The sequence below is a fragment of the Tupaia chinensis genome, unplaced genomic scaffold, assembly GCF_000334495.1.
Source record: "Tupaia chinensis unplaced genomic scaffold, TupChi_1.0 Scaffold143654_1, whole genome shotgun sequence".
Lineage (NCBI taxonomy): Eukaryota > Metazoa > Chordata > Mammalia > Scandentia > Tupaiidae > Tupaia > Tupaia belangeri.
Window position 1 is genome coordinate 669990 of NW_006203502.1, and position 12226 is coordinate 682215.

The window sequence follows — 12226 nt, forward strand, 5'->3', positions numbered from 1 at the left end:
GACCAGAGAGGGACAGAGAGAGAAAGCAAGAAAGCAAGCCGCCAGGTCCATTAACTATGGTCAGATACGTGGGAGTCCAGAGACCTTAACCACCATACCACCTGCCAGCCCCACCAAACTTTTTCTTAATTACAAAAACCAGAGAGTTACAAAGACTGGTAGACTCCTCAGTGTATCCTGCTTCATGTTGTTCTTTAACTACAGTTTGTAGAGCATCCATTTTTTCAGCAGTAAGCGGTCACTGATCTACTCATATGGGTTTATTGGTGAGTCATTTTAAAGGCAAGGCATATGGATGCTCAATAACTCCCAAACCATTGATATTACTATTGGAAGAAATTGTGAGAGATTCTTTAATTCCCTGTTGTTGTTTACCTAATCCTTAAGTGGGGATCAAAGCCCATGGAGGACATCATGTATTTGACCTTCTTTCTTTTGAGAGATTTTTGCTATAGGGCACATGTGCTCATTACAGAGACAGAGAGAGACAGAGACAGAAAGCAAGAAATCACCCTGCAGGGAGGATGGCTATGTTGCAATCCCTTCTTTTCCACTCTCCTCTCAGGATTTTGGGCACGCACACATACGCACATGGTGCTTTAAAAGTTTAAACTGCCAGGTCAAGGACTCAAACTGCAGTAGACTATGTGGGAGTCCAGCAAAGTAACCATTAAGCCATCTGCTGGTCCTCTGATGTCCTTTTCTAAGAAAGGGATTGTAATATAGGCACCCCCTTGTTATAATAAATCTCTTCCCCACAGGTTAACAACTATGTCTGCCACATATGGTTATAAAGTTCTTTCTTGACCTTCTGACCTGATACATGTCAAAATTCTACTATGACAAATTTTAGTCATCTCACTTACTCCCATTAAAATAGTAGGTACATTGGACCAGCAGTTAGCATAATGGCTATGTCACTGGACTCCCATGTCACTGGACTCCCATGTAACCGACCACGGTTCAAGTCTCGGACCCGGTGGCTTAAACTCACGCAGGGCACGTGTGTGTGTGTGCCCAAAATCCCAAGGGGAGAATGGAGGAGAAGGGATTGTGGGATTTCCCCCCAGGGGGAATGATTTCTTGCTTTCTGTCTCTCTGTCTCTCTTTCTGGTGAGCGCACGCACCCTATAGCAAAAACCTCTCCAAAAAAAAAAAATGTAGGTACAGGCTAACACTTCCACAAAGAAGACCAATATTTGGTTACTATTACTATTATAGAAACATAAGCTCTCGTATCAACCAGCCTTATACATTTCCTTCCCTTCACTGTAATGGCACACTCTAGATGGGATTTCTGGATATTTTGCTGCCAATAAACCTTATTAGTACTTCCAAACCCTCCATTTCTGTGAATATCCTATAGGAATATATGGTAGAAGAAGGAGTTGGGCAATCCTATCTCCAGTGACTATTTCCCAAGATTTTGAAACAGTCATAACAACTAAAATTTCCCCGTGATAGTCCAAATAAACAACTCCCAGGATAACTACCCCTTGGAAATTTAGATTACTATGTCCTAAAATTAATCCTACTGTTTCTTTTGGTATGTGACCCATAATTCCAGTGTGAAGTCTAAAGGGGCTACCAGCAGGTGTCAATAGCAAAGTGTCTCTAGCTGGTTAATCTTCAGCTGCACTGCCCATAGTGGCCAGATTGAGGTCTGTGACTTGGCAATTCATATTTATTATTGATTCATTTGAAGGGAGTACTGATATTGGGCTGGAGGGACTACACTGTTTTTTGGTGACAGGCCCTGTCCATTTCCCATTTTTTGGATCTTCTAATGGTTACCATCAATATCAAATCTGGAGTGGCAGTGATTAGCCCAGTGACCACCCTTTCTACAGTGGGGAAATATCCTTAGAGTCTTATTAGCCTTAGAATTTTATGTTCCAGTATTATTGTCATCTCTTTTAGCTTAGATCTATAATCTTTCTGTGTATGGCCAATCTTCCAACAATTAAAACATTTTTCTTTAACTTTATTAGTACCTTTTTGTAAAGTGCTGGTCAAGGCTTCTGCCAATAATTGCATTTTATAGGTTTCAGATCCAGTATCCTGACAAGTCTTTATATAACTTTCCAGATTTCCGACAGCAGTTTTAACTGGCCTAACATTCAGTATTAGGATTATCATATGCCAGCAACTGTAACAGCATATCTTGCAAACCTGGCTGTGACACAGTTTTATCAAGACTCTCTTGAAGACAGGCAATGAATATTTTTTATATCACTATTTTTATTTTCATTTAAGCCAACGATGCCATGGGCTAAGGTTATTTACACAAGATGTATGATTCACATTTTACGCTTCATACAAATTTTAAAACATTAAACAGTATTTTCTACTTTATTGTTCAAATCCACATATTTTTATCTGAAATACAATTTCTATAAAACAGCTCCTGGCAACTAAGGCAACATTAGAAGGATTTTAAAAATTACTTTCTAATAGTTACAGTAGAACCAATTTTCCTCATTAAGTACCTATAAAAATCTAGTACACTCTTATACTTTACTGAAAATAGCCAAGAATATAGCACTGGTAGGTGAGTACTATAATAAATTTAGCCAAGCACTCAAGATAAAAGGACTGACTTTTAAGATCTAAACCCAAAATGAACTTTGAAAATATATTTTAAAATATCCTCCCAACCACTGTTAACATACTCCTTCATCCTTTCACACAACAAGTTCCAGGAGTTCCAATTTTTCATGTTTTTATACATCTTTCTATTGGGGCAGCTATCAATCATCTTCTTCCTCAATTTTGGTCTTTGCATTAACCCATACCATTTATCTGGCCAAGTACCTGTCTCTAGCTGACATTACAGTTTCTTCATTGCTTCGCTTTGCAAACTTGCTCACTGCCTCAGGGGGTCCCTCTTGTCCTTTGCCCTTCTCTTGCCTTTCCTGTGGGAGTCTGTGTTTTGTTCCTAGTGATGTTTCAGAACTAGAGGGATTCTCTTGATTTCTTTCATTGTCCTTTTATATGTTTCTCATTTTGTTGGATCTTTCCTGGTCAAGAAACTTATCCTTTGCCCTAGAATTTGGGCTGTTTTCTCTTCTGTCTTGACTTCTTTCTTTCTTTCTTTTTTTTTTTTTTTGAGAGTTTTTTTGCTATAGGGCATGTGCACGCACCAGAAAGAGAGGAAGAAATCACTCCCCAGGGGGGATGGCCATGCCGCAATCCCTTCTTTTCCATTCTCCTCTCAGGATCTTGGGCACGCAAGCACATGAGCCCTGCGTGAGTTTAAGCCATTGGGTCCTGGACTCGAATTGTGGTCAAATATATGGGAGTTCAGTGACATAGCCGTTACACTAACTGCTGGTCCCTGTCTTGACTTCTTCCTGAAGATTGAACACTCAGTTCTCATTTTTCCCAGTCTCTGTATTTATTATTTTCATATCTTTCCTTCCTCCCTTTCATATATTCTTCCTTTCCTTTGCTTTTCTCTTCTTTCTCTCCTCCTTTCTCACTGTGTTGGTCAAGATCATTTCCTTTCATATGTTCTTTCTTTTCTTTGCTTTTCTCTTCTTTCTCTCTTCCTTTCTCACTGTGTTGGTCAAGATCATTTCATTGCCTCTCACTTTCTTGCTCTCTTGAAGAATATTTCTCCTTTTTCCATTCTCTGTCATTTTTTTTTTCTCTTTGATCTCTTCCCCTCAGTTTTTCTTCTTGTTCATGCTTCTTCCATTGGGAATCTCTAGTTCTTTCTTTTCTTTGCTTTTCTCTTCTTTCTCTCTTCCTTTCTCACTGTGTTGGTCAAGATCATTTCATTGCCTCTCACTTTCTTGCTCTCTTGAAGAATATTTCTCCTTTTTCCATTCTCTGTCATTTTTTTTTTCTCTTTGATCTCTTCCCCTCAGTTTTTCTTCTTGTTCATGCTTCTTCCATTGGGAATCTCTATGACTTACCTCTCTGTGCCTGTAAGAATACTTCTTTTTTTTGATGGTCACAGTCAGGGCAGTAGTTCTCCAGGTCTCTGGATTGCCTCTTCGGTCCTCATCTTCCCTTTTCTCATGTCCTCTTGACTTGCAGGATTTTATGTGGCATATGGTACCATGCCCTCTTTCTTCACTAGATGACCATGAGTGAATCTGATTCCTGTGATGCTTGGAGTCATTGTCAAAGGTCTCTGTGACTTTTTCCCTTCTGCAGTGCACTTTATTTTCTTCCATTTCATCATCATCACTGTTCTTAACATCAACGTCAAGACTGCATCTGGATTTTCCTCTACTTTCATACCGGTCTGGAAACTGCATTTCTCATGTAGTATTGTTTTCTGAACTTACTTCGTCAGAGTAACCCCTTGATTTCTCCCCTTTTATTCCAATCCTGGCTTCATGAAAGCTGCATTTAGGTACTTCCTCTTCACCAACTGTCTGAGTTAACAGGTGCCTATAAAATCCACTGAGATCTTTCTGCTTGGTTACATCCAAACATGCTTCTTGTGTGGCAGTCCTCTTTTCTCTTTCTTCCTCTTCAGCTCTCTCCTGCAGTTTTTTCTTATAAGTAGATGTCACAAATGCCTCTTTATCATCAAATTGTCCCTTTTCTGTTTTTCATTCTCCGTATTTTCTTTTCCACTCTTTTTTTCCTGTTCCTTTTTTTCTGATCTCAACTGCTTTTTACTAAGTTGAGAATATACTTGGGCTTTCGATCTTTTCCCAAAAGCAATTTGGGATTATTTTCCTCCTTTCCCCCCCTGCATTTCATCATAAATACCATCATATTCATATGCAGTGGAATCTTCTGCAAGGGCCTTCTGGATTCTCAGTTTTGTCTGGCCATTATTTAATTTCAGTATGGTTCTGCAGCAGCCAAAGAGACAGGGTGTAAAAGTAGAAAAATCAATAAACTTTCAGGCTTAGTTCTGTAATAGGTGCAATTCATACTTTTTGAGCTTCACGTTTCTGTTTCATGGCCTGTTTTTTAGCTGCTTCCCGCTGAAGGCTTTCACTCACAGAAGTCTCGTCATCATCATCAGAGTCATTCCCAAACACTGATGGCTTTTACAAAACAGAGTGCAACAGTTGTGTTTTCTTTGGCAAAATAAGCCCATACTGCCTGCCTGGAATCGCCATCTTGCTGCCGTTGACAAGCAATGAATCTAATATAGGGTTCAGTGGCACCTTGTTTAACATGTACAAAAGAAGGTACTGTCAATCCAGGAAGAGCAATTTTTCCCCCCAAGCTTTTAAACAATACAAATGGAACTGGATTATCACTTGGTCATTATACTGAATTGTGTTTGTACATCTTGCCATTGACTGTTTCCCATCGATTGCTCAGCGGTAATAGGCACATTAGCAGTGGCATTCCTATTTCCTTGTTGCCCTGCCTAGTCTAACCACCAAGATCTAAACTGTAAAAATTCATCAGGGATCAAATAAGTATGCACCATTTGCTCCCAATCCCAAGGGATAAGTCTTTTAGCTTGCACAAGTCCCTGAAGCAGGCACATGGTGTAGGGATAATTAGTTCCCTATGATCGACAATCTTATTTCAACTCCTTCAGTGTTTTAAAAGGAATGATGCTGTGATCATATTGAATTCTCCCTTGTGGATAGTGATTATTGGGAGGTATCTGAGTTACAGTAACAGGATATAAATAGGCTTCGAGCCTTTCGAATTCCTTGTCATGATCCAGACATTGTATTAGGAATTATCACAGAACTTTTCTGAGGACTCATTTCGGTATCTTGAAATGAGGCAGGGTACATAAAAGGATTTAGTGGAGTGGGGTCTAATTTCTTCCTCCACTTTTTTCTTAAAGGTAGAAACCTCTATAGAGCTGTATCTTGGCCTATGGAGTGGGGTCTAATTTCTTCCTCCTTTTTTCTTAAAAGTAGAAACCTCTATAGAGCTGTATCTTGGCCTTTTTGTAGCTACAAAAGGCTGCTTTTCAGCTATGTCCTTTTCTTGGGATTTTCATATCTGGTTTCATCCTTGGTAATGGGCTCTGGTTGCCTTTCCTCATTATCTTCCTCAAAGGATTCTCAGTGCTTGTTATGCAAGACTGAAGAGGACTGTAATGACCCCAAGGCCAGGGAAATCAAATTACACAGAAACCAAACAGACAGGGGTATGAATTCTCCTCCTCAGTACACTCAATGAAGTGTGACCATAAGTCACCATTGTTTCTGATCAAGAGTCTCCTGATCCAGAAACCAGTAGCAGTGGTTTTTTTGGACTAATTTAAAAGAGCTCCTCAAAATTTTTTTTAAACCTTCACTCCTGAACTCTTCAACAAAGTTTGCAAAAACATTTACGTAGAGTGGTGAGAAATTTCTTGTTCTATAATGTAACCGTCATTATATTAATCCTTGAGGAAGAACTTACTACCAGTCTGGAAAGTCTCTTCACCATCCTCAAACCTCTGTGTCATAGTTTCACTTTCAGTGTTGTTTCAATGCCTCCTTTTTCATTCAAGTTCCTGTTTGGGTGTCAGTTGCCAGAACCAGTCCAGTGGACAGGGTGAATAAAAGATCAGCACAGAGGATAAAGAAACAGACACACACAAAAGTATGAGATGAGGTAACTCAGAACCTTAAGGGTTAAAAGCCCAGATGCTTTATTTTATAGACAATTTATAGCATCGTAAGCAGGAAGTGGGGTGAATGTTTTCTATATGCTACAAGAGAAACAGCAGGCTCTTAAAGAAAAAATTAACTCATGCAGGCCATTATTGTTATCTAGGACAATCTTATTGCTCTTGCTAGGAACAGTGCATATTTTTTCCTGTTGGATCTGTCCTGAGATTAAGAACCCATGTAGTTTTCCATGTTGGCCTCATTCCAGTGTTCCAGATTTCATGCTCCAAAACTGTCCCAACTGGTTGTTATGCAATGTGTTTTCACATTCAATCTGATTTTTCTCTTGATTACATCTTTGTTCTATTATATGGTTCTCAGCATATATGTAGTTATATATCTCTGTATCTTTGTATTGGGTCATCAGAAAAGTCATAATGCACTTTTTCTGTTTTTCTATGCAAAAATGCATCATGACTTTTCTGATGACCCAATATATCCCCTATCATCATACTGTAAACTTCAGATGTACATAATAAAATTAATCTGAAACAAAAGCAAAAAGAAAGATACTACATACAACTCAATAAAAAGGACAACCTGATTTAAAAATGGAAAAAAAAAACAAGCTAAAAATTTGTACGTTGAAGCCCTAAACCCAGTACATCACAAGGGCCTTTTAAGTCAAAATGAGGCCATTAGGGTGGGCTTTAATCTAATCAGACTGGTATCCTTATAACAAAGGAGATTAGGACACAGAGGGGGTCATCAGGGATATGCACAGAGGGATGACCATGTGAAGAGGCAGCAAGAGGGTAGCTATCTGCAAGCCACAGAGAATAGCCTGAGAAGAAACCAGACCTGATGACACCTTCATCTTGGATTAACAGCATCCAGAACTGTGAAAAAATTTCTAAGTTTAATCCACCCAGTTTGCATTTCACTATGGCAGCCCTAGCAAATTAATACATACACATATATTTAAAAAGAAAGATATACAAATATTCAAGAAGTATATGAGAACAGTATATGGCAAAAATTGAAAAGACTGGCAACACAAGTATTGTGAAGCATATAGGGCAACTAGAATGCTCAGACATTGGGAGAATAGATGGCATAAACATTTTGAGAAAAGTTTGGCATTTTTAAAAAAGGTCAAGGGACCAGAAGGTGGTGTAGTGACTATGAAGCTGGACTCCCACATGGCCCACTGCAGTTTGAGTTCTGACCTGGAACTTGAAAATCATGCCAGGGCTTCTTCCTGGCTCCTGCAAGGCAGAAGCGAGTGTGTGGTCTGAGGCCAGAGACCGCCTTGGACCTGCATACCCCATTCGTCTGCTCCAGGATCTAGGAGGCATCTGGAAAACATAGTCCCAGCAACAAAAGTGCAGGTCACAGGAAAGAAACAAGTAATCCTTCAGATGACCAGAAACCACTGCAGAGGTACAAGAAATATGAGAAGCCAAGAAAGTATCTCTCTCCTAAGGGAGAATAACAATTCCTCACCATCCAGAGACAGCACAATGGAACCCGGGGAAATGTCAGATAAAAAATTCAGAATATTCATAGCAGCAAAACTTAAAGAGATGCAAGAGAAAAGAGACAATAATGAACTCTAGAAAATACAAGAGAAAAAAGACAATGAACTACAGGAGCTGAGGAAGTCCTTCCAGGATTTGAAAGAATAAATAGACACCATAAAAAAAGAATCAAACGGAACTGTTAGAGATCAAGGCTGTAATGCAGGAAATTAAAACCTTCCTTGAAAGTATAAAAAGCAAATTAGACCACGATAAAGATCGAATCTTGCTTTTTGTGCTGATAGCGGGCCTGCAAGCATGGTGAACATCCCTAAAACCAGATAGCGGGCTTGCAAGCATGGTTAACATCCCTAAAACCTGCCGGACCTTCTGTAAGAAGTGTGGCAAGCACCAACCTCATAAAGTGACACAGTACAAAAAGGGCAAGGATTCTCTGTATGCTCAGGGAAAGCGGCGTTACGACAGGAAGCAGAGTGGCTACGGTGGACAGATTAAGCCTATTTTCCGGAAAAAGGCAAATACTACAAAGAAGATTGTGCTGAGGTTTGAATGTGTTGAGCCCAACTGCAGATCTAAGAGAATGCTGGCTATCAAGAGATGTGAGCATTTTGAACTGGAAGGAGATAAGAAGAGAAAGGGTCAAGTGATCCAGTTCTAAGCCTCATCTTTTCTATTATGAAGATGACAAAATCCTGAGGTGAATGTTCACCTTGTTTGATTACAGTTGGTCTGTTTGTAAGGAAATAAAGTAATCAGTAAAATTCCCCTTTCGGGGAAATTTGATTCATGGTTAAAAAAAAAAAAGAAAAAACTGAATCTCTGTCCTAGGAATAAACACCAAAATGATAGTGAAAACAAACAAACAAAAATAAGGATAATATATGAGAAATACTAGATTCCATTAAATGTCCAAATAATTGATATCCTAAAAGGTGAATAAACTAAGGGCATTGAGAATGGATAGACTAAGCCTATTTTCCGGAATATTTCCAATCTATCCTGGAAGAAAATGTTCCAAGCCTAGAGAAACATTCAAACATCCAGACCCAAGAAATACAAAGGACCCCAAATGAAAACAACCCAAGAGGATCTTCTCCAAGGCACGTCATTGCCAGACTGGCCAAAACCACAGACAAAGATTCTAAAATTGGCAAGAGAGAAATGTCAAATAATTTACAAAAGTTATCCCATCAGGCTAACACTGGACCTCTTGTGGGAAACAATGGAAGCAAGGAAAGAATGGAGAAATATATTCAAAGTGTTAAATGAAAAACAATTTCAACCAAGAATACTATAGCCAGCAAGAATATCCTTCATATGGGAAGAAAAGACAAAAACCTCCTCAGATAAACAAAACCTGAAAGAATTCATCAACTCCAGACCAGCTCTTCAAGAAATTCTGAAGGGAGGGGACAGCAGGTGGTGTGGTAGTTGGGGGTGCTAGACTGCCACATGGCTCTATGTTTGGTCAAATTTAAAAAATTATAATGGGGACCAGCAGGTGGCATGATGGTTAAGGTGCTGGACACTCCCACATGGCTGAGCACAGTTCGAGTCCTGGCCCTGGCGGCTTGCTTCCTCACTGCCTCCCTCTCTCTCTTTCTCTCTCTGTGTCTCTCTGTCTCTGGTCAATTCAAAATAAATGAATAAATAAATAAAATAAATTATTAAAAAATAAATGATAATAAATAAAATTAAATAAAGAAATATTAAAAAACTAAATTCTGAAGGGAGTACTTTACCAAGGAAACTAAAGATAGACAATCAGAAATAAAAGAACAAAAATAACCAAGAAAATGGCTAACTTAGTGGTGGGGACAAGTCTGGAAATATTGATAACAACATTGAATGTTAATGGCATATATTCTCCAATCAAAAGACACAGACTGACTGAGTGGATAAAAAAATCAGAAACCCTCCATTTGTTGCCTATAAGAAACCCACTTCATGAACAGAACATACATAGACTAAAATTGAAGAGCTGGAAAAAGATATTCCATGCAAACAGAAACCAGAAAAAAGAAGTTGTGATACTGGATCTCAGACAAAATAGGCTTTAAGGCAAAAACTGTAAGAAGTTTTTATAAAGAAGGGCATTACATAATAGTAAAAGGGCTAATTTATTAAGATATAATGCATATTAATATCTATGCACCCAATTTAGGAGCACTCAAACATGCGAAGGAAAGATTGCTAGATAAAAGGAAAGATAGAATGTAACACACTAAGAGTTGGGACCCCAACACCCCATTATCTCTTTTAGACAGATCAATGAGACAAAAAATAAGTAGAGATTCAGGACCTAAATTATACCATAAATCAGATGGAATTGACAGACATCTATAGAACTTCCTACCCAAAAATCATAAAATAAATATTTTTCTCACTCCCACATAGTACCTTCTTAAAGACTGACCACATAATAGGGCACAAAACAAATCTTTACAGATTCAAAGACATAGAAACTATATCCAGCATTATCTCCAACTTGATGGAATTAAACTTGATATCAATTTTGGGAAAAACCCTTGAAAATACACAGATACGTGGAAACTAAATAACCTATTTGTGAATGCTATCACAACTTCTGAAGAGATTAAGACTGAAATAAAAAAATTCATGGAAACAAATGATAATAAGTGCACAAGTTTTTGTAATCTTTGGGACATTGCAAAAGCATCATAAGAAGGAAGTTAATAGCATTTAGCGCTCATGAGAAAAAGATGGAGGGGCCAGCAAGTTATGTGGTGGTTAAAGGCCCTAGATTCCCACCCACATGGCCAACCACAGTTTGAGTCCCAGACCTGGCAGCTTCTTTTCTCACTTTCCCTTTTCTCTCTGTGTTTCTCTCTGGTCAAGTCAAAAATTAAAAACAAATGGAATTAAATAAATAAGTTAATAAATCTAAAAAAAAGAAAGAAAGAAAAGAAAAAGAAGGAACCAGCTGGTGGCATGGTGGTTAAGAGCACTGGACTCCCACATGGCCGACTGTGGTTTGAGTCCCGGACCTGGCGGCTTGCTTTCTCACTTTCCCTCTCTCTCTCTCTGGTCAAATTTAAATAAATAAAGTTAAATAAAATAATTATTTAAAACAAAAAGAATTTAAAAAAAAGAGAAAAAAGATGGAAAGGTGGCAAACCTAACATCATGCCTCAGGTAACTGGAAAAACAACAACAACATCCAAAAAATGCCAGGAGAAAAGAAATAATAAAGATTTGAGCAGAAATAAAGGAAATATAAAATAAATTATCTATACAGAAAATAAATAAAAGCAAAAGCTGGCTCTTTGAAAAGATAAACAAGACTGACACACCATTAGGTAGACTGATTAAGAAGAAAGGAAGTGGGGACCTGGGTTGAGCTGCCACTGCCACTGCCACTGTGGCCTGAGGGGAGTGAGCAGAGGCTGAAAACACTGGGCACAAAACGCCTGGGAGTCGCCACCGGGGAGGATTGGACTGCCCAGCAGGCACCACCGGAGAGGCCCGCCCACCCACTCGCCCGTCCCCCTGCCCCGTTCACAAAGCAGCCTGCTTCTGCAAAGTGGTATGATAGAAGGAACTATGTCTTCATTTAATTTTGTGTTGAAGACAGTAAAGATGTTAATGTAAATTTTGAAAAATCCAAACTTATATTCAGTTGTCTTGGAGGAAGCGATAATTTTAAACATTTAAATGAAATTGATCTTTTCCACTGTATGATACAAATGATTCCAAGCATAAAAGAACGGATAGATCAATTTTATGTTGTTTACGGAAAGGAGAATCTGGATAGTCATGGCCAAAGTTAACAAAAGAAAGGGCGAAGCTTAATTGGTTTAGTGTGGACTTAAATAATTGGAAAGACTGGGAAGATGATTCAGATGAAGACATGTCTAATTTTGATTGTTTCTCTGAGATGATGAACAACATGGGTGGTGATGAGGATGTACATTTACCAGAAGTAGATGGAGCAGATGATAATTCACAAGACAATGATGATGAAAAAATGCCAGATCTTGAGTAGCAAATGTCTTCACCTGGATTTTGAGAAAGAGAAATAACTTCTCTGCAAGATTTCATAATTGAGAGAATTCCTGAGTTGATAGCTCTAAAGGCAGATGCTGTATTTGCCTCCTTTAACCCATTTTCAACCTGTTTGTTTTT

The 12226-nt window shown here is 38.6% G+C and overlaps 1 protein-coding gene and 2 pseudogenes across 1 annotated transcript; 2 read left to right on the forward strand and 1 right to left on the reverse strand.

Moving 5' to 3' along the window:
* Nucleotides 1-2750: 2750 nt before the first annotated feature.
* Nucleotides 2751-5090, reverse strand: LOC102488513 (nuclear speckle splicing regulatory protein 1-like; annotated as a pseudogene).
* Nucleotides 5091-8417: 3327 nt separating this feature from the next.
* LOC106733116 (60S ribosomal protein L36a-like) lies at nucleotides 8418-8738 on the forward strand. Its single transcript, XM_014582606.1, has one exon. It carries the CDS (start codon nucleotides 8418-8420, stop codon nucleotides 8736-8738), a length of 321 nt encoding a protein of 106 aa, XP_014438092.1.
* Nucleotides 8739-8922: 184 nt separating this feature from the next.
* Nucleotides 8923-12092, forward strand: LOC102498882 (prostaglandin E synthase 3 pseudogene; annotated as a pseudogene).
* The last annotated feature ends 134 nt before the right edge of the window (nucleotides 12093-12226 follow it).

Excerpts from the sequence above, each read along its gene's own strand:
- LOC106733116 (XM_014582606.1), top strand. The coding sequence starts at position 8,418 with ATGGTTAACATCCCTAAAACCTGCCGGACCTTCTGTAAGAAGTGTGGC.